General features: G+C 33.9%; 1 protein-coding gene across 7 annotated transcripts in view; it reads right to left on the bottom strand.

Annotated features, from left to right (window-relative positions):
- Window positions 1-435: 435 nt before the first annotated feature.
- The window catches only part of Pcdh7 (protocadherin 7), a 389,130-nt gene continuing 365,903 nt past the window's right edge, over window positions 436-23,662 (bottom strand). For 5 of the 7 annotated variants that reach the window (XM_047565814.1, XM_047565813.1, XM_047565815.1 and 2 more), the window contains one exon: window positions 436-4,314. In XM_047565814.1, the coding sequence (XP_047421770.1) occupies window positions 3,938-4,314 (377 nt within the window). In that variant the 3' untranslated portion in view covers window positions 436-3,937. The remainder of the gene's footprint in view (window positions 4,315-23,662) is intronic. The other 2 variants (XM_047565817.1, XM_047565816.1) reach the window with 1 other exon arrangement.

The raw sequence follows: 23,662 nt of genomic DNA on the forward strand, positions 1-23,662 counted from the left end.
GAAGTACACTTACAAGTGTGAAACCATTTGACCATGTTATATTTTAATTTGCAGAGACCAAAATGACAAGCAATTTATTTACATAAAACTGTACAAAAGCAAATTAAATTATGTAAAGAGTTCATAAATAGTTGGACGAGTGTTTAATACATTTCGCCATGTTTAGCATAGTTGCGTGCATAGTGACTCATAATAAACGATGATAAATTGTTCTCTGCTTCACTATCAACATCCAAGTAGCAGAACAATAGTCAATGACCAACATTACAAACAGATCGTACCACACTGAATGCAAGTGCTTTAAAATGTAGGAAAAGTTGTCTGAAAGTAACCCTAGGTAGCTGAGAAAATGATGCCTCCTCCAGATGTTTTATAAACCTCCGCCTCGGTCACGACTAACAAGCGTTATTATCTTCCTGAACAGCTTCATTCCTCTTTTTTTTTTTTTTTCTTAAGGACACATTTACTTATTGGTTGCTGATATAATATACCTAAAATGACTTAAGTCTTCAGATTTTTCACAACTGCTTTAGGATGACTGTTGGATTCTTGGCAGTTTCTTCTGGTCTCTGTGTTATTTTATTTTCCTATAAGACAGCTTCCCAGGGTAGCCTTTCAGACAGATGTCCTTAGTACCATCTTACTTCCTCCTCCCATAAAAATAATGCCTCCCTGTTTTCTGAAACTCAGGCAGTAGGCCAGTCAAATAACATACAGAAATGATGTGTAGAGAATCAGAAAAAACAGTAGATTTTATATTGATGCTACCCATGTTTTAATACACATAAATTTATATAGTTACTCAATTTATAAATGTGTCCAAATGTGTAATGCATGCAAAAAAGTTCACTTGAAATTCTTGTGTACAGACAAAAAGCATAGCTTATATACTGTACAACCAAATCAAAGGAGCAGCTGAAGAAAACAAAAAAATGAATAAAAATTGTAAATCAATATTTTACCTTGCAAAGTAGACTGATTTCATCCCTGCTAATATCTTTGTGATACTTATATAATAAATGCTTTTTTTCCTGTGAGTTTATACAGCCCATATTAATGCTTGAATTTCATTTTATGAATGAACAATATTTAAGACTGGTCCATTATCTGAGTTTGTCAGAAGGCAAATTTTTAATATATTATTTATTATTTTCAGAAAATAAACATGGATAAATATACAGGTTCAAAAAGTTGGGAATAGCCCATTTCCCCTCATTGTCCAAACCCAACAACCGTTTTCTTACCATAACAACAGGTATAAAAGGCACAGTTGCTTATTTTGCATTCACTCATATTTTTTTTTTGTTTCTTTTTATTGATTTTTTTTCAAAAGCACTCTATATATGGAGTGGCACCAGATTTAACCTATTCAAAATAAAAGTCATACAAACACAAAATATATTTCTGTGTCATGCCAGCTCATTATATAATAAACATGTTATGATAGCTAATTCTACTAGAATTACTGCGAATACTTACAGTACACTGAATTTTATTCTTTCACACCCATTTTAGTTCTAAAGAGAGGTTCACGAGTTAAATGACAATGACATGACTGTCCTGGATGTGGTGCAAACATCATTGGGAAATGTGGAGCCAATTAATCTGAAGGTCCAGCATGACCCGTATTAGCTTCATAGACAACAAAAGGGTTTTAAGATAGAGTGAAATGAGCTACCTAGTGGTTTCAAGTGTCTTGTGAAAGAAAGAAAGAAAAATTTAAAAACACATTAAAAAAAGTTTGCTGAACATCTGTGTTATGCAATTATTTCTTTGTAACGTGCAAGAAAAAATATGTATACATTTCATAAGTATCTTTAGAAGTATTTTGTCTTAATAGGTACTTACAGATTATACAAGGCAGAACTGCTTTAATGCAGTTTCCTAACAAAGTACTAGAATTGCATCTTTCCATAGTGTAAATAATAATCAAACATAAACATGTTCAATTACTGATATTTTAGTCCAATGTTTTTGCTTCAATTACCTATCTTTTTTCATCCTACTTATTTTACACAAACTAACATTAAAAAGAAAACTCCATTTAAGAAAGAGCATAAGGAAATGTTTCCAAAAGAGTACCCCACCAAACAGAGAAGTGGTTTTCGAAGTAAATATTTTGATGACTTATAGTGAATTATCAACCTATATTCCAGGCTGCTTCTTCACCTTGTAGTCTAAGAAATTCTGCAAAGCATGAAACTACTCAAAGCTACATTGTGTCTACAATTTGCTAGAGAGCCATCAAAGCTATGCCTTTACCAGGTTACACACATTCAGTGATGAGAACATTTGCTCTCTTTACCTGTCATCCCCTATTCTGTCCATAGATTGTCACTTTTGTCTGAATGTCCCAGCTTGATTTTCAATTTTTTATATCATCTTGTATAGAGCAAATGGCTAAATAGGTGCATATTCTGTTTCCTTTTATTGCACTGAAAGAACTCCATGTTTTCCAACTTTGATATATATATACTGTGAGAAATGTCACTGCCCAGAACTCATTTCTTTCATGTTCAGTCTGAATTTGTTTAAGACATACGTTAAATAATGGTCAAATTACATTAGTGACAAAATCAATTAGCTTGTCACCTTGTTTCAATGCTGTGAGTCTTAAAACAGTTTTACATTGCACAGAATTCAAAATTAGTGCACTTAATTTTGGAAGTGCTACTGAACAAATGCAAATGTTATTGTTGTTTTAAATGTGAATAATAAAACCAGCAGCTATAGCTGGGATTCTGAAAGGATAACAGTGGACCTAACTACTAAGACCTTATACCAATGTATTTTTCTTTCTTTACCTGACCACCCATAAATATGACTTTAAAAAGTGCAATCTTCCCTGATAGTACTGTCTGAAATCAAACTTGAACCTCAACATGTTGCCTATTACAATAACAAAATATCTCTCATTTGTTTCTCATTTTCTGAGCTTTCAAATAAAATCAATTTTAAAAGAAATAAGATGTTTTCTGGGCATAGAGACGTATAATGTAAACTAGTATTTGAGTATTTCAGTTTGTGTGTGGGTTCCACTGCTTTTATTGTTTAATGGATTTCCACGCCAAGACTAAATCAACTTCATGATTTCCCTGATCTGCCGTGTGATCTTTGGCCTCATAATGACACAATTGTTCAAGTTAGTTGATAATTATGGTCCCATTCTGAAAAAAATATCTTTACAAGTAATAATTAGTGTAATTGATTTATGTAATCAAGATTGTGTGTGATTCTTGAGTGAATGTATGGTACTGAAGTTGATGCTCTTGACCTGAAAATAACAACCTATGCCAGTTAGGACTGCCATCCCCCTTGAGTGTTGTTTTGCTCTTAGTCTTTGCTAGACTATTAATGTTGTGATCTTCCCGGAATGCATTTGAGGAGAGTCCACCTTTGTGAGGATTGTATCTTTAGAGGGATATTATCATTCTCAAAGGATTGCCTTTGCTATTGATAAACCATATTTTGATGGTATGTCTGAAATATAATTTACCTTCTGCTTTTTTTTTAACCAGCCAGATGACACTCGAACAAAATTAAAGTGACTAAAATCATGCTTCAGCTTAGGGATAATGAGAGTGTGTTGTGTTCTGCTAATCAGGCTTGTTACCATGAAAGGAACTTGCAACCACCTTTTTTTTTTTTTTTTTTTTTTTTTTTTTTCTTTTTGGAGGGGAGTGGGGAAGAGAAAGTAGGTGTTGGGGACCAGTGAGGGGTTTATACATGCAAGTAACAAGGATGGAGTCTACATTGTACATTGCAATCAGGCTAACAGTATCACTAAAGGCCTGATCTGGAGGCAGAAGTGGCAGGCAAAGCTTTGTCTCTTTGGTAGCCCCCTCTTTGTGATTAAATGGTTTTGCTTTGTAAGGTTTTTCGCCCCTTATTCTCCTTCTCATACATGAAAAGCACTTTGCTGTTGCTCCTTGACAGCCTACAGGTACACTTCTCTTCTAGTGAGAGTATTGACAGGAGATGGCTTATATTCCCCCGTTTTCGTCAGGGGAATATCCTCAGGGTTGGCTTCCTCATTTTTGCTGAAACTGGCTGCACTGAAGGTCTCATAGGATGAGGTCAACTTTTTGTTCAGGAGGTTTCTATTGCGGTCACCCATGATGGCGGCCTCGCCATTGGCCAGCTTTTCCTGGCTCCCTCGTTCATCGACAGGCATGAAAGTGGAGAGTTTGGGCTGGCTCTTCTTCCTCTCAGGAGAAGTGCGGACCGGCATCCAGCAGGAGTCCGAGTGGCCGTACTCATCACACTCTCGAGTGCATTTCCCAGTCAGGGCTACATCTGGAAGAGGCCTTGAATCTGAAATCCAAGCAGAAGCAGCTGTTAGTGTCTGACATTCCTCGACAGGCTTTCCCCATCTATAGGAAACTGCCCTGCGGGGCAGGGGTAAGGCCTTATAACCTAATTTCCCATTTGCCAACAACCTGAAGATTATTCAGTGAAACTGTTTAAATTCCATATATATTAAAGATAAGGTTTTGCAAAAACAAATATCATAGGAGAGAATAGACAAAATGATAAATTTAAGTATATAGAAGAAACATATAGGTACTTGGTAGAAGACAAGGTCATGCAGATATTCTCAAGAAAAAGTGCTAAGTAGATATGTATAGTTCTATGGATATAATTTTTTATACAATCACTAGAGAAATTATTAAATCCAAATAGATAATTTTCTGTATCTCTAAGTTATCTCGGAAATGGTATGCTGATGCCAATTGGATTTCTTCTTGCTTTTACATTATTCATAGAATGCAAATATGCAAGACCTTATATTTAAAATACATTTTAAGACATAAGGGTGACTGAGAAGTTGAACCAAAATTGACAGCACAATATATGGTAAAATGTATAAGGCATAATATGAGCAGGTTATATGTATAAGCACATGAGCAATATGACCACCTTCCCCACCCTGGACGCCATTCCCCTTCCCCATGTCAAAATGACCTTCAGTGTGCCTTAGGATAATTCCCTGAGAGTTACACAGAAGTACCTTTGCCAGTGTGTTTGATGAGTGAAAACATTTCGTGAATGTAATGTATCAGGTATATGTGGGTAAGTTCCTAAACGGTTGATTAAATAGTATATATTCCAAATTAATGGTGTCATCCAATGGAATGGGAAATGTATTCCATTTCTGAAAAGCTGTGTCCTTTCTAGAGAGTTCTTAAGGATGAAGATTAAGTTTGGCAGTCAAGAAGAAACCATATGAATAAATAAAATATGTGTCTGGAAAATGGTTATACATTTTCGTTTTACATTAAAGATCTTTTTATAGAATGTTTTTCTTTTAGAAAGAGTGAGGGAGAGAAAAACCTAGTCTACATCAACAGATTCTAGAATAACTTGTTGGATTTAATTTAATTTATTTTACAGATTATCACCACGTAAAAGATGTACTCTAATGTATGTCATATGGTATCATTTTATTGCAATCTTGGGACTTAAAAACATGCAAATTTTGACCTCTGCAAATAAATTCACAGTGACCTGTGTTTGCCTAATCCTGGTTGAATAAGGTTTCGAGAAGAGAAGAGGTTTATTTCAATTACTCCTCTCAGTATATTTGTACCCTTTGCCTTTTCATTCCCACACGATGTCCTCTATTTTAACATTGTGTAATGTATTTCAGAAGTTCTACTCTGCTGAATCTTCTAAATCAAGACTCTCCAAGAGTACCTATCATTTTTTCCTTCTGTGATGTATAACTGAAATATTGACATTTGTCAGCCCATCGATTTTTGAACCACACTGGCCTAGTATTTTTATGCCAAGTGCTGAGAGGTCAGAAGGAAATGACAGTAGTATTCATGGGAAACTTAGAATTACTTTACCCTTTCTTGAATGTGAAACGCAAAGGCAATTATTTATTGAAGTCACACATGCTGCTATTTGACTTCTAAATGAGCAGATCCTCTTAATTTTATCATCAAAAGAAAAAAACATTTTCCCATTCTTTTTTAATGTTAAATTCCCTTTACTGCATCTCTCATATGCATTTTAGAAGCATTTAAAAAATCAAACTATTGATAAATTTTATGAATGGTTTTTGTAATCTAGTTGATTTAAATGAGCAAATTGCAAATTCTTTGGGAATATATTCTATCGTGGGATACTCTGTTTGAAGCTGACCTAAATGCTTTGAACAGGAAAAAAAAGATACTTATAAAAATCCAAAGTGCAAGATCAGATCTACTTTTTACTCTAAACATTTCCTTTTGTCTTCACCTCTTTAACAAATTCAAAATTTTATTTTCCTATTATGATAGTGCTTATCAAGGAGACATAAAAATTAGAAATTTAGCTACTGAAGTAAATCTTGATGAATGAGATTGTCATTCCCTGAAGAAATGACCCAGAATTGTCTCTCATCATTTCTGTAAGTTTATTTATGTCTCATATGATGTGTCAGTTACACAGTGGCTTACACAGGTAGCTGCTTTTCCAGGATTAATTTGTATTTCTAGTTTAAAATCCATTGCACTTGTTTTCCCTTTGTTTGATACTCATTTAGAAACACCTTGTGAAACTATACTGATGCTCTAAAAACTCTCCCTAATTTTTGGTTAACTCATGTATATCAACTGCCTTTAACTCCTAAGAAATTATGTTCATTTAGATAGATTCAATTTCCAGTGGACTCTAAGTGAGGTGCTTGTTAATCCTTTTTCTTGGTCTTCATACTCTAGAGTGTTTCCTGCTAAAATTGATTTCCTTTTATTGCTTTTAATGAAAGGCAGCTTGTCTTTTGCACCATTATCTACATGTGAGCTGCCACATCTCAATCCAAGAGGCATGACTTTTAATAAGGATGTCCTGTCATTTCCAAAGTCAAACACTTGATTGGAGACCACAGTGGAAGTTGACAAGTCTAATTGGCTGAGACATGTTGCAGTGTTCATCATCAAATTTAGAAAATAATCAAGAAAGGCTATAAGAGAATCATCAAGAGCAATCAAAACTTCCAATCTACATGACTAAAATAAATCTTCAAAAAGAAATGCCAATGATTAACAAATGCAATTTATATTATGATGCAATTTATTAAGGGAAGGCATGAGTGGAATAATATTTTTCTGTGTTTACATATTTTATTATCTTAATTATGCAGGCATTTATTATAAATTTTTAAAACAAAAATTATAGAGCCTTCAAGAATCATGAAAAATAATTCTTTTTACTTCCACAAAAGATATAATTTTAAAATCTGCTCTTTGGGATGGTATTTTAGAGTCAGATTTTCTACAAATAGTTACTTATTCATCTTTCACTAAAGAATATGTTTTATGATATCTAAGAAAATTATTTCATGCTTTAGTTTAATATTGTTCCCTTTAATTTTGACCTAAATGTAAACAGAAAACAGCAAATCAGAAATCTTATTAGTTGGAATGGAGAAAATAAATATAAACATGTAATGTTCTATATGGAAATATAATAGAATTCTCTAAAATCATTTTCCAAAATAATGACAGTTATTTTCAGTTTTTTTTTTTTTCTGTTGTTTGTTTTTATGTTCTTCCCCTGGCTCAATCATATTAAACTGAGAAGACTGGAAACAGAAATGGTACCCATCAGATCCTGTTCCTGCTAACCATTTACTTGCACAGGTTTCCATTTTGAATTAATTATGCCACTTACTAGAATCATTGCATCATGTTGTAGAGTTCAAGTTCTTTCTTAGACTTACAGCTAAGTTCACTCTCAAAAGCACAATTATAAGCCATCGTAACATCAAATAATCCTAGAATAATTTACAACATAAGAAGTACTTTCCCATACTTCACTGCTTTTACTTATCAGTTCAATCAAATAACAAGGAGGATAGAAGACATGAGAGGTCAAACCCATGGGAGATCTGAGGCCAAAGGATAAGTGCTTTGATTTCCACTTTAATGTTTTCCCATTATATGATATTGCTTCTTTCTAAAATATAACAGCTGAGTTATTTAGAGGTCAATTACTGCTACCCATACCAATAAGAAAAAGCTATAGTCCCTAAAGAAAGGGGAAAAAAATAACTGAGCAGCACAGAAAAGAGATACTACAAAGTCACAAATTTTACTACCTTGTAAAAAGAATGGTATAACCTCCTTAAAACTATAAATCTCCTAACGTAGAGAAAATGATGCACTAATTCAACAGTCAGGTTTTCTCCTAAAAGAAAGTTTTTGTTCTTACTAGTCAGGCAGGGTGTGTAGGGAGTACACAAATGCTTCTAAATTCTACTGCCATGATGCCAAACAAGAAACAACCACAGATGATAAGTAGCATCATTAGAAATAACAAGGAGAGCCCAGATTTATGGAGCTGATGTTTCTAGAAGCTCTCCTACACTCTTCAGAAACCATCAAAGGCATCGTTCTTATAAGATAGCACAGTGGACTTTTAAGACTCTTGAGACAACAGTGCACTAGAGAGGATTTGCACTATTCTGAGTAATGCTTTCTGGAAAAACTGGCAACTCCTTCTCCAGTTCTTTGACTTGAGCTGAAGACATAAAGTTCTTTCCGCTTAGTAAGAGAAAGCATGACCCTGTTGCATTTAGTTTTAACGTATTTCCAATGAGTTTTTCCTTTTTTCTTTTTTTCTTAAAGTTCAGATGCCCAAAGCTATGTGCATTATTTTTTGTTTGCAAATTAATTAATTTGCAGACCAGAGAAGATAAACTGCTATTCGACTTTGAGACTTCCCAGGTATTAACACCATCCCTTCGAGTTTTCTTTAAAATCAAGCACTAGTCCATTCTTCACATTACTTGACAGTATATGCAAATTAAAAATTGTGGTACTTTTTTTTTGTAGAGGAAAAAATAGAGACCATTCCTCCTTTTATTTTTAAAATACTTGTTTTTCTTCTTATACCTTTTGACTCCTGGTAGACAAACACTTGCTTTCTGGAAACACCTTAAAATCTAGTGCAATTGAATGGAGTATGAGAAGTTCTTACAAATGGATAAATAAGAAAAATGTGAGAGATAAGTGGCAATTTTTCCAACAAATTTTATGTATTATGTATTTAATACATAAAACATTTTATATTTATTTTTTCACTTTCATTAGTCCAAATGAAAACATCTCTATTACTCAAATAATTAAATCAAGTGCTTTACTTTTTAAATAGCTTTCAGAAAATTATTTTGGCTTTGTATGAAAGGAGAAATAATTAAATAAATGTCAACTACAACTTTTTTCTTATGATAATTATTATAATCACTAAAGTTAGAGTTGAGGAGAAAAGATCCAAAAGATGAACACTAAGTTGAACTTGGCTTTTTTTTTTTTTTTTTTTTTGTCAATAACTGAAGGACCCTACTATTTGCCTGTTTAGGGAATTCATGAAGGTTAGGTGGGCAAAAACACAACAGATAACAATTGAGGTGGGAATTGCTAACTCATACAAGAGGTTGATGCCCTGAACACGCAAACCCTTTTTGGAACAGAATAAAATTTATACTTCTGTAAGTGTCACACAATCTGCAGTGTGTTGAGGTTCCTAGAGTGCGCTGTGATTTATCACAGCATCACTACCCCTCGTGCAATCAGAAGAGGGTCTCAGGACTCATTCCTCAGACCTCACTTCAGATTTGAGCATCACTCCTGAGCACTTTCTTTCAAAGCAGTGAGCATCCAAAAAGAACAGATTTGGAAAACTGACATGAGTTTAACTTAGGCTCTACCACTTTCTAGCTGCATGACTCTTGTTATATCTCTGAACTTCAAGTTCCTCTTACATCTTATAATAATACCTACTCTCCCATTTATTGTGGGATAAAAGAGTTAATATATGCAGCACATAATCTGGTCTCTGATGCAGTGCAGGCATTCAGTAAATAGTAGGTTATAACTCTGAATAGATTTAGGGATATGTATTCATATATATTTAATACTCTCTCTTCAGTCTTTCAGTAATTAAATGGAAATTGCTTAAGGGAATAGACTCAGAACCTAAGTGACATAGATTCAAAGTCTTATTTCGTTTTCCTAGCTATGTGTTGTGAAGAAGTTAGCTGTTGTGTTTCCTCATCTCAGAATGAACTAACTTCTTAGAATTACTGGGAAAAGTAAGTGTATTAATAGGTATAATGCAGTCAATATTAATTCTGTAAAGGCAGCCCTCAATAAATATTAGCTACTTCAGAGGCACAATCCACTGATAAATTTAGTCCTCAGTAAAGTTCAGAAAATCAAGTTTCTTTTGTATGTATGTATAAGTTTATAACAAAACTGATCTGAACTAATTAAGTCTATTTTCTTCTTTATTGTACATGATGTGTAGTCATATGTCTTATTATAGAAACAGTGGATTCAATTAAGGGCCTGGTCTTAGGCTCTTAGAGTGATTTTAATTTGCATTTCTCAACATATGTTTTTATTACTTATATCTTTAAGATGGGACACATGTGGTGTCTTACTATCTTATTGAAGATAATAAGATATTACCTTTTTTCACATGTGAAGCGTTTTGAATTTTGGTCCCAAAGGTCTCAGGCAATTTATTGTGAATTAATATCAATTTTCAATTAAAAGAGCATATATATATAATATTTTTACAGACTGTATTTTGATTCATTGTACACAAATGGGGTATGAATTTTGTTTCTATGGTTATACAGGATGAAAATTCACATCATACCTGTAATCATACATGTACATAGGGTAATGATGTGTGTCTCATTCCACCATCTTTCATACCCCTGCCCCCTCTCATTTTCCTCTACATAATCCAAAGTTCCTTCTTTATTCTCTCTCCCCCATCCCCCCACCCCCATTATGTATCATCATCCACTTATCAGAGAAATCATTCAGCCTTTGTTTTTTTTTGGGATTGGCTTATTTCACTTAGCATGATATTCTCCAATTCTATCCATTTACCTGCAAATCCCATAATAGAAATCTTCTTTATGGCTGAATAATATTCCATTGTGTATATATATACCACAGTTTCTTTATCCATTCATCTATTGAAAGGCATCTAGGTTGGTTCCACAACCTAGCTATTGTGAATTGACCTGCTGTAAAAATTGATGTAGCTGTGTCACTGTAGTATACTAATTTTAAGTCTTTGGGGTATGACCTGAGGGGTGGAATAACTGGGTCAAAAGGTTTTCTGAGGAATCTCCATACTGCTTTCCAGAGTGGCTGCACCAATCTGCAACTCCACCAGCAATGTACAAGTGTACTTTTTCCCCAAATCCACACCAACACCTATTATTGTTTGTGTTCTTAATAATAGCCATTTTAATTGGAGTGAGATGAAATCTTAGGGTGATTTTAATTTGCATTTCTCAATATATATTTTTATTACTTTCCAAGTAGTGCTAATGGAGTCATGCCGATCACATGTGAAATATAGCAGAACTAACATTTATTTAGAAAAGCATGTTGGTCACCATATTCTAGTTACTCTACATCAGGCATCCCCAGAATCTCTTTTTACTAGGAGTTTGTCAAACATGTTTTCAGGTGATACCAAACCTCAAATGCAAATGATCTATTATTTGGAGTTATCTTTACAGTCTAAACAGACCATCCTCGCCATTAATCACCTCACTTGAAACTTACCCATGGGATGTTGAGTTGCTGGTCTGCTATTGTGTATCACCCAAATGGGCAGCATAAGGAGGAGCACCATTTGAAAGATGTGTCAAAAATGAGCAGTAAATTTTTTGAAGACTGAGAGATTGAAAGACTAGACATGACAGGATAAATATAAAAAATAGGTGAAATGCAATGCACCATTTGCAAACTAAAAATAATTAAACAAGAGTTGTTCGGTCTGAGCTATGTAGACTCCATGAGGTATGTGCATGATTGCTTTAAGTTATAAAATAGGACCAGAAATTCCTGTAATATCCTTAGACACACACCTTTAGACATTACTGCTCCTACCATCAAATGTAGAGTCTGCTTCACATTATTTGATGCCAGGCTTAGCCTTAACAACTAGAAGGTGGCGGAAGTAATACTGTCCTGTTTCTAGCCTATCTCTCAACAGGACTAGTAGCTTGTGTTTTTACTCTGGAATCACTGGGATACATGCCCTGAGAGAAAGCGTATTCTACCCTCTCTAAAGATGAACACCACTTGAATGAAATACCACTCGAGAATTAGCTCTGACTGTCCCAACCAGGGACAGTAAGTTCACCCCCAGGCAGCTCTCCAGGTGAATGCACCATTGAGAAGGACAGGCAAAACTAGCAGAACCAAGAAGTTAATCCATAGAAATGTAAGAAGTAATAGATCTTTGTTGTTTGTAGTCACTAAGTTACGTTTGCTTGTTTTTATGTTTGGGGGAGATTTTGGTGATGTGGTAATAAATCATTAAAACAACGATCATAGAGTTATGTTATCTTCAATAAATAAATTTCTCCAAACCATAACAAAAATTCTTGAAACAATGCATTCTAATTCTTTCATGTCTCCTTATCGTGGATAACAAACTGACTAAAATTACTGCAACTACAACCCTGTGAAATAACATTTTTGGAGATGTAAACACATTTAATTAAGAAGTTCAAAAAGAAGACTCCTGTATAAAGCTTTTGAAATTCTCGTCCTTTAATTACAGGATTTTATTCTACCTTGGAGTGCACCAATTGGTACTGACACGCCAAGACAATATTTCAAATGTTTAAACATGTTTGAAAGCATCAGCAACTTTTCTCATTCCTTAGGCTAAGCTCAGTCAAATAGCAATTGAAAAGATTGCAAGAAGCATTTACTGCCCTGAGGCTTAGGCCACTGTCATTCTGAATGTGGCACTGGCACATATACTGGAGCCTGGGCACACCATGTCTCAAGCAGGCTTTCTTAAACAGCTCGAAAGTGAATCTGCTGGTTGGTACATGAAAACTGCACGGAAGCCAGAAAATGGATGGTGACTCCTCAGGAGCAGTTTGCTTAGGCACTTCAGAGATGGGGCTTCCTTGGATTGTCCTTTGCACCATGCCAGTAGAGCTTCTCAAGTTGAGGGGCTGAATGCAAGAAGAAGAAAATGGTGCAAATGATCTGATATTGATCAAGAGAGTATAGAAAACCTTGGAGGAAACTCGGGGCATCTTTTGCACAAGGTACCCATTGGTTTTCCCACTGAGAATAGATACAACTCTGGCAATTTCTATTTATTTTTCTACTGTAATGATCATGACTTTCATGATTTTCTTTCCAGCATATTGAATTTTCTTACATTAAAAATAATTTGCTTCAGTGGTTGACTATTTCATTAATCTGATGAAAAATGAGGAGCACCGCCTCCTCTTACTAATGCAGATATATGTTCACAACATTTTGCAAAAATTTCAGTGAATTTCAAGTTACCTGAATGAGAGTCTTGATATATTTCCAACATCCCAGTGTTTGGGAGAAAGAAGGTATATTTTTACATTTACACTATTTCTCCCCTTTGGGTTAGAATCAAAGATTAAGACATATTTAACAATTCAACATTCACCCTCAAAAACATAAATCACATGTGATAACTGTCATTTGGTGACAAAAAGCATTTTTAAAACACAGAATTATGAAACATATAGTTAGAAGTGAGAAAAATAACTTAGGTTTCATTATATTAATAGGTTAGTATTGAAAAGCCCAACTCTAAAAAACCTAATAATTTATAAAAAGTTTTTGCTTAAATAAAAATTTACTACTTGGGGATGGATTTAACTAAATGCTGATTACCAGTTTAAAACTTTTAATTTTCTAACTCTACATTCAAACTTTGCCTCAAACCAGTGTCTTGAATTGCCAGTAACTGGATGGTTATCTATTTCTCATAGAACGGAAACAAAAGTTTGGAAAAAAAAAAAAAAAAAAAAACACTGATGAACCAGATGACATTATTTTAACTTAATAAAATGTTTTAACTTCTTTATATTGGTTTTGAAGGAAAGCGGGTCATAGGTAGCACTAAAAGAGCTGTAGGTACCAGTTTAAATTAGTATCACTTTATAGTAATGTTTAAATCTTTAAAGTTCTGACTTAATGAGGTAATTATCATCTGCTGGCAAGATATTTTTACTCATTAGTACTACAGTTCAATTATCAATCAAATTTTCATTACTGACATATAGTTGTAGAACATATATCCTACAATAAACATTAATAATATCTTTATGAGTGAATGTTTATAGTATATAAAGGTTTCATTAATAGTAAAAATATTATCTTTGAGGTTCATTATTCTGAAGGCAGTGGAAATTTTATCTTTTCTTCTCCATATTATATATAGAGATATATTATATATCATATTATTTATAGAGATGTATATGTATCTTTATATAGATGTATATGTATTCATATATATGTATGTGCATGTATGTATACATACATGTCTATATAATGATATATATAATTTTATATAGAGGTTGAAAAATGAAAACTGAAAAACAATTTATTAGTAGACATTATTTTCTCAAAACTTTCTTACCTTCCAAAAGAACAAATATAAAACAATTTTTACAAAAATGAGTTGAAAAATATTCTTTGCAATTTGTAGTTCTTATCAAATGCAATTATGTTAAATACTGAGTCAAATTAATTTGGCATTATGGAATAAATATGTTAAGAAAAAATGCGCTTTGCTACCATAGTCATCATAAGATAGAAGATATTTCTTGGTATTTTCTATTTACTACTTTGAGTGAACATCTAAAATGGACCACATTAATGCTCAAATTATGTATGAAGTAGAATTGTAATGTCACTATTTTTTGCACAGGGGTAAATCATGGCAATTAAGATTTACTGCTGCAATTTTAATTTATATTTAAGTAGCGAAAACCATGATACCCATTCATTTTCTTACCATAGTGATCCTGAGAAACTATACAATTATTCTAATAATATGGCCACTTTCCAAACACATCTCAAACTCTTTGCCTGGGATTGCCTATTGAAATGTTTTACAGAACACACACTACAGTAATAACAAACCATATTGTAAGAGAATTCCATTAGTCACTGTGATTTGAGAGAAAAACAAAGATTTCAACTTTAGCAAGGTTTTTTGTTTTGTTTTGCTATGCTGGGGATAGAACTCAGGGTCTGGCCCATGCTTGGGTAAACACTCCATTACTAAGTCATATCCCCAGCCCAGAAACATTGCATTCTGAAGTACTATTGATTAAAGATTCTGAGAGATTTTTGGTAAGGTCTGAAAAAAGCATTTATGGGGAGAGTTTTAAAACAGTAGAATGCTGGCTCCTTACTCTGTTCAATAAGCTGATCAATTGAAACTAAAATTGGCAATCACAATTAGGACCAAAAATGTGTTGAAGAGTTCAGGAGTGCAGAGCACAGAAATAAAATGGAAAAGGAAATGATCTCTGGTGACCAGCTAAGAAAACTCAATGAACAGCTAAATGGGAGGGGAAATCAATGAAGCAACACTGGATCAGTTTGCTCCATTGATTTTTGCTGCTCATTGAAATGTTTTCCTTTATTTACTTCCTATTTCCTTGGAGAGTGGTAAAGTCTCATTGCTGAACCTCCCTGGGAGTCAATGACAGATGGGAAAGCAAACTCTGGAGATGCCCTCGTGCCTGCATTGCCCTTTCTGGCTGCATGGTTCAGAAGCAAATTCCAGGGTTCCCTATTACATTGCCCTGCATGCTTGCTCTCAAGATCCTTCTGTGGTGCACAGAATGATCCCCTCCAAAGATACATGCATACTAAACCCTGGAGCCTGTAGGCATGTTGGGTAAGATGATAAAGAGGAATTAAGGTTTTAAATAGTATTAGGATTGCTAATATGCTGACCTTCAAAGAGGGAGATTATCCTGGATTACCCAAATGAGCCAATTTGTAATCACAAGGATCCTTAACAATGGAATAGGGAGATGGAAGAAAAGTCTGTATCAGAATACAGTAATTAGAGAAAGACTTAAGGTCTCTGTCAGGGCTACAAGGAGTATGAGAAGGCTCTAGAAATGGGAGAGAAAAAGGAAGCAGATTGTCTCCCTGAGCCACCAAAAAGAATGTAATTTTCCTGAAAGTTCCAATTTAGTCCTCTGAGATTCATGGCAAACTCTGACCTTAAGATTTTAAGAGAATATGTTTTTTTAAGGTCCCAAGATTGTAGTAATTCTTTATAACTGCAAAAGGAACTTGATACTCATCCTACCACTTCTCTGGTCAGAATAGGGACAACATACATGATGCACTTGATCTTTCTACTGATATGCCATTTGTTAAAGAAAATGAAGTGGAAAAACTTCAATTTTCATTTTGCAGTTGAGTCTTGTGCATCTAATTTTTCGGCATTCACTCAAGGATTTTCCCTTTGTACTTTTGAAAATTCCACTTCAACCTAATACCTAATTGTTCATGTCATTCATGTAATTAATCACCCCAGTGCAATTTCTTTTTGTCCAGTAAAGTATAAACAGCTCACCTTCTTGGGTAACACCTCTCTTGCCCACCCCTCAGTGATAGCTGCCTCTAGGATTAATACCAAAGGGCTCCCTTAAAGCCATGGGTGATTCCAAAGGAGAGAAAACAAAGAGAATTTGGCAAGATCTATGAAGCAGAGAGTCAGGTACAACGGCTCAGTCCTTACAAGTACTTTGTAAGATGTATGGTATTTTTGTGATTTTCTGGTTTCTAATACTTGTCACCTGTTTTTTCTTTAGCTTGACTGTCACCCTTTTAGTGATTAAGAGGAAAGTTACTTTAATAATAAGAAAATTAAGGGTTATTTTAAGAACCTTAAATAGAGTAACAAGTCTCTCCCTATTTTAAACCCTGTTCCATAAACCTCGCCATGAATTTGAAACTTCTTGTTTTAGCACAGAAGGTCCTTCTGTACCTGGATGCTTCTTACACTTAACTCATCTTCTCCTACTCTGGCACTCGCCCACGTACACTGGAGCAGACAGACCTAATGTAGAGTTGCCATTTCTAGAAAGCCTTTTGTTATTACATGTCTTCATAATATTAATGTGTTGCTGCTTCTGCAATTCTTTGCCTTATTATCTATTTCTTGTGCATCTTTCAAAACCCAGTTCTAGAACATATCCTTGAATATTTCTTCTGGTCAGATTGGTTTTTATTTTTCTTTTCTTCTCCAGTCTCGTTCCTTTGTCTCTATCACAGCACTTAATAACTGTATTCTGACACCTATTCATGTGATTTTTTTTTTTGGAAAGCGTAACTGTCTATGGATACAATAAGTTAACTGTGTGGTCTAGATCCCACCATAATGCCAGTCACATATGCAGTATCTGAAAGACAGGGTAGGGAGACAAATGTATGATATTCCTGACAATTCTGAACACTTCCATGGCCACAGGAAGAAGTATTAACAACACATCTGTCAATCATAAGTGCCACGTCATTGACCAAGCTGAGAAAGTGAAAAGGGTTTTGCTTGTTTGGTATGTGCAGTTCTGAATGCACTTCTCTACCACTCACTCTCCTCACTCCCTTTCCTATGATATTTCGAATTGAGATTCTTTTTAAGGGGACACTGTGGTTAATTGGAAAAAATCCATACATGTATTTTATAGCACAAAGTTCACACTTCATACTTAGCTGATGGGGAGAGGGCTGTCAGTGGAGGCAGTAGAGTATGCTAAAAAAAAAAAATCTCATGGGAAAATCATGTACTTAGTGGTCAAAGGGCTATACATACATATATATGAGTCTGTGAATCTTCTTTGCTTTGGGTAGTGGCTATTCTATAGTTATCTTTGTGTTGTCCAGATCTCTCATTGTCCCTTGTGCATGTCTTTTAAGAATAAATTGGGGGAATAGAATCTGTTATTGACTTACACAGTTTATTCCATGACAAAAATTTTGAAGTACAGTCATAAAATGCAGGCACATATTAATAAGAACTAAAGGCAATGAGCCAACCTTGTTCGGTTTGATAAGTTTTATTTGTCTTGTGTAGCGCCCTGATGGATACATGTTAAAGGATGGGCAGTTTAGATTAGTACTTTCAAACTGAATGTCATGAACCATGAGTTGACTGAATCCATTTATGAGTTATTACCAGCTTTAGGTGAATGAAGTTCACATTGTTGTGTGAAGATTGTGTTTCAATTTTTTATTTAAGTGTGTGGATATGTATATGCAGGTACTTGATCTCCATGCAAAAAGCATTTCTTATTGTGGATCACAATGAATAAGTCTGAAGTATCTGTAATTTAAACTATATCAAGGATTGAGCATGGATGTAGTTCAGTTGCGGGGTGCTTCTAGCATATGTGAGGCACTTAGTTGGATTCTCAGTACTGAAAAAATAAATTAATGCATAAATAAATCATATCAAATAGAAATCTGTGTATTCTAGGGTATTTCTGAATAAACTATATACTATTATGTGACATTTAATACAACCTCATATACACACAGTGCCATCAGAATTTTAAACTATATTTTAGTTGCCATTTTGAATTGTCCTTTGTAGACTAAAGTTTTATTTTCATTTTAAAAATAACTCTAATAGCTCAAAGAATAAGAGTCAGTCACATGCTCAACAACCCCTTCAGGAAACCTACTGTAAATACAGTTGCTTACCTTGATATATTCTGAATTTATGGCTAATTTCCCAGATTTCAATTTTCTAGAATTACATATAATTGTGACAAGCTTTCTCATAATCTACTTAAATCCTCTGATAGACTTTGATTTATTTCAATCAGCAAAATGGCAACAGACCCTTTAAAAAAGGAGGACTTAATGTGACTTTTTAAAGTCATATAGACATTAAGATGTAGGACACATTTAAACTGTCTAATTGTACCATGGTCTAATGCCTAAGTATTAATCTGTCACAATGTCAAATTACATACATTTAGGCCTTTTCTTTAGTAAAACGTGTCTGTGCTTAACAAACTCATAGTATAAAAAATTCAGGAGTGCAATTAGAATGTCATCTCTCCCACAGATGATTTAAGAAAAGCATGAATCAGAGCTTAACAGTCAACATAATTTCATAGATAATCGTGGCAAAATTATGGTACTGCAACAATTCAAAGGAGTACAGTGAAGCTAGCAGACAGTGACGATCAACTATTCATCTCCACCATCTGCCATACATGCTCTTTATTTAAGTCTTTTTTTGCGGTTTTGTTTTTGCCAATGTTTTCAGTTTTGACTTTGCCAGCAGTAGGCATCACATAGAAAAATAGGTTTCATGGTGTAAACAGATTTTCCCATGTGTGCAATGAATTAGCTTTGCTGGCTATTCTGCAGCTCTTAGGCAAAGAAGAATGGCTGGAGGGAATTTATTTTAGCCAGCCTTTGTGCACTGGCCAGCATCTTGCACAACTCAAATGCAACAATTCTATAAGAAACAAAAAAAGATAAAACTAGAAGTACTGTAACAATGGAAATTCTCACAAAAGCTATGTTTTGCCAGTTTTCCTTGAAATAACATACTTAAAATATATGTAAACTACATCATCCTTTGGATTATACTATCAGTACTTAAGTACATCAGTTGGAAAAAGTTGGCAATTTCTGCTTTCTAATTAGTGGTCCTTCTTTGTTTTGCAAATAATATGAAATTGGTGAAATAGAGACTTCCTATAGCAGGATATAGAAGCTTAGTGGAAATTCGAATATGGAGAAGAAAGGTGAAGAAATGTACTTTATTAAACAAACTGACATGAAGTTTTCAAGCTGAGGGAAGATAGTTCTCACTATCTTTCAAAAGACATTCACATTCATAAATTCAAAAAATATTGGTACATCTGGAATTACTCTAGAAAATAGACATATAACTTATTGCATATTACCCCCATTTTAAAGATGAGAAAACTAAGGCACAGAGAAGATAAACAAATTACCCAAGAGCTTATATCGACTGATTGGTGAAATGAGGTTACAAACCCAGGCAGTCAGACTTAAGAACACTGTTCTTAACCACTATACTGTATAATCTCTCAATGAATAACACATCAATGTACTATAAATTCAGGTAGTAAATTTAAAAATGATCATCTTTGTCTAAGCTAAACTGAAGTAGAAAAGCATTCCTGTAGAAGGAAGAAGACAGCTGGAAAAAGCTGTATCCTTGGATTTCAGACCTAACTGCCACTGTGGCTAAATTTCCAGCTTGAAATAAGGGGATTGTTTTTAAGCTTGGAGAGAGAATGGTGAACATGTGGAAAGTAGGTGGGGAGAGACTCAGGGGCCAGAGCAGCCCTGGATGTGACTGTTGGTATCCAACCTGTTTCTCCTTGGGATTTTCTCTCACAGATGTCCCTTAGGTGGTTTTTGAATGGGATAAAGAATTTTCCATTTAGATCAAAATAAGGAGACTTAAATTATCGTGTTGGTAAAAAGCCTCAAATTTCTATTATTATTAAAGCCATATCCAGCTAAGAAAAACTCTGCTCTTCGTGGTATTGTTCTATTTTAAACTCTACCTGGCAGGAAGACTGCTCAATTATGAGGTTTTGGATCATCATTATTCCACAGATAGAAAAGCCATGTTTGGAAACCACAGTGCTCTGGGTAGATCTGAGTGTGGAAGATGCCGAGTTGCTCCTGGTGAACTGGATGTGACAAATGGAAATATAGTGCTTTACAATATAAAATGCAGTGTGATTTAGACTGTTATTTCTGGCAAGTAAGGTATCAAAAAGATTATGTAGGATGTATTAACCATGATTTGGTTGGTTTAATCTGAAAGATTGACTATCTTTCTTAAGAGCATATGCACACAAATCGATAGTTGGGCTGAACTTACTAATCCCTAAATTAAAGAAGTCATTGCATAATACCTAAATTTTAAGTCTATTTGAGGAGTATAGATGTAATCTAAACTAAGGTATAACCTGTAACCTGGGAAAAGTGATTTTATTGTTGTGGTTGATTTGCAGTAAGTCAAATTGAACCCAGGAGTGCTTTACCACTGGGTTACATCTCCAGTCCTTTTTACTTGTTATTTTTACAAAGGGTATGCACAGGTTGTCCAGACTGGCCTTGAACTTTCCATCCTCCCACCTCAGCTTCCCATGTTGCTGGGATTTTAGAAATGCACCACCTCACCCAGCTATGCAATGTATTAATATTAAATATTGAGATAAAATGTTATTATCAATTAGCATTAATTAAATGTTCATATCAAATAGTGGGGTACTATCAAATACTAAGGTAAAAGGTAGTGGTGCTTCCAAGGACATGTACATCTCTAGTACTTTTTCATTGTAGTTGAAGCACAGAGAAGAAGGAACCATGCACTATATACACATTTGCTTTCATTGAATTCTTAAAAGAACAGAGTGGTTAACACACTAAGACTTGAGCACAGGAAGTTTGATTTGAACTCATGAACTGCCACTCACCAGTTCTTCACCTCACTAGGTTGCTCTGAGGATTAAATGAGGAAATGCAGGTCATGTGCTTAACATAATGGTCTTCACAGAGAGGCACACAGCATATTTTCCTGCTGTTTTCACTAGTGTCCCTTTCAACTACTTTGTGTTTCCTTTCCCCACATATTGCTGAATGATAGATGATTGGTTCTAAATTACTGAAAAGCAAATGTTTTTGCTTAATGTTTTCTTTTTGTTTTTTGTTTTTTTGGCACAAATTAAAAAAAAAAAAAAAACAGTATTCACATGTGAAAGATTACAGATTCATATCTTTGTGTTATAATTTATAGTGCCAAATATGTTTGTTTCAAATTAGCCTCCAGAAAAGAGAAGTAGACTTTTAAAGTTGCTTATTTTAAAATTATTTAAATTAATAAATGTTGAAAATGTATATTACAAGAAGCTTAGAAGAAGAATTGCAATTTAATTTCAAAGATTAGGTGTACATAAGTTAATGATTTTTCTGACAGTTGCATTGTATTTTATAATTACTAGCTGTTCAAAGTTAACAGAAACTTAATCTTTTGTGACTCGCAGGTATATAATAATAAAGACTATAAATAATAATTAGTACTCTGTCATCTACTTAACTATGTATAATCTCTCATTTCCCCTGAAGGAAAAATTTTTATATAATTACTATTTTGTACATTTTCAAATCACATTTTTTTACTATTTAAATTCTAACTCACTTTTTTTTCATATGGGAAACTGAAAAGATGGTGAAATTGAGAAAAATAAAGAAACTGTTTTCCTTCAACACCAATATAATCTCTACCTTATTACCTAGGTGGACTTTAAAGTTATATCAGCAATTTTCAAAAAAAAAATCTAAAAATGTTAAAGAACATCAGAAAATATAAAGCTGCAGAATTCCAGTTAATACATATCAAATTATCTTCAAAAAGAAGAGTTAAAAGTTAAGAAATAGTTTTTCTGCTCTGCATGCTAACTAGGCTAAATAATGCAGAACTTAACTGAAAAGGCAAGAATATTTCAAAGGAAAGACAAATATCCTGAGATGACTTGTTTTCGTAAACTGGCAAGGAGAGTTCACTCCACTGAATAAAAGCTACCAATGACTTCTGGAATTCTCCTTTATCCTTTACATTGTCTTAAGATGTTTCATTTGACTATTAAAAATGTTGTCCTGCCAAAATGAGAGCTAAATGTCTTCCCATGTATACTTAAATGATTTCCAAAATGGACACAGGTATTTGCCACCATTAAATATAGTTAGAATTGTAGTCAGGTTCAGGATTCAGAATAAGATGATCTGAGAAGTATGACTATTTATACAGTATTCATGAATTTGGGGAGACAGTAAAATAAAATCTTTTGCTTAAGGTGTTCAGATAGTTATGACTAAATATTCCAAAACAGTTAGCATCTGACATGCTCTTATATCTTTGAATTTAAAGAAAATCTAGCTAAATAGTGATTCTATGGTAATGATGATTGTACTGAATACTTGACCAGGCACATTTTCTTGTTGGGCAAGATATAATTAAATCTTCTATCTTGTAGATAACTAAAAAGATGCACAATTTTTTCTTCTTCATACAAAATGGAACTCCTTATAGATGTATCACCAGGCTACTATCATTATACTAAATTTGGCTATTTTAAACTAAGTTGCTAGAACTTAAAATAAATAAAATTTTTGAGAGACAAGTCATTTGCTACCCATGATAGTTGTGTAAAAATGTTTTTATTTGGGGATTGGAAGGGCTTATCTGTGTATTAGGAAAGCTAACAATAGCTACAAATTCCAACTAATAATCATATTTTCCTGAATATATTTAAAAAGATACAGGAACATTAAAAGTCTACAGATATAAAATATCTCAAATGGCAAAGCATTCACAAATTGGTATACCACCACTTGCTGCAAACTATGGTATATCAGTCTTTTAAATCAATAAATTACTCATTTTAATTATTGAGTTTTTAAGCAATCCTATATAGATGGCAGCCTTCTAATCTCTTCATTCTTCTACAGATAAGGAAGTAAACATAGTCACAGAAATGTTTCTTACGTTCTTCCTTCCTTTTAAATGTTATTCTCTTACTTATAAACAAAAACAAAAAAAACCTTCTAATTCATAAATGCTGTCTCTTCTCCACAAAATATGTCTTAAATGAATATTTGATTCAACTTGAACTGAATATGGTTAAAAATGTCTTTCTTCCCCTTGTAGCGCCTGGACATGAAAATGAAGACAATGTTAAAAAATGTACAGCTTCAAAGCATCTGGTATGTCTTAGACATTGTCCTCTGAACCTGTGAATAGTGAACATGTGCTGATCAGT

Source organism: Sciurus carolinensis, chromosome 10 (genome assembly GCF_902686445.1).
Source record: "Sciurus carolinensis chromosome 10, mSciCar1.2, whole genome shotgun sequence".
Classification (NCBI taxonomy): Eukaryota; Metazoa; Chordata; class Mammalia; order Rodentia; family Sciuridae; genus Sciurus; species Sciurus carolinensis.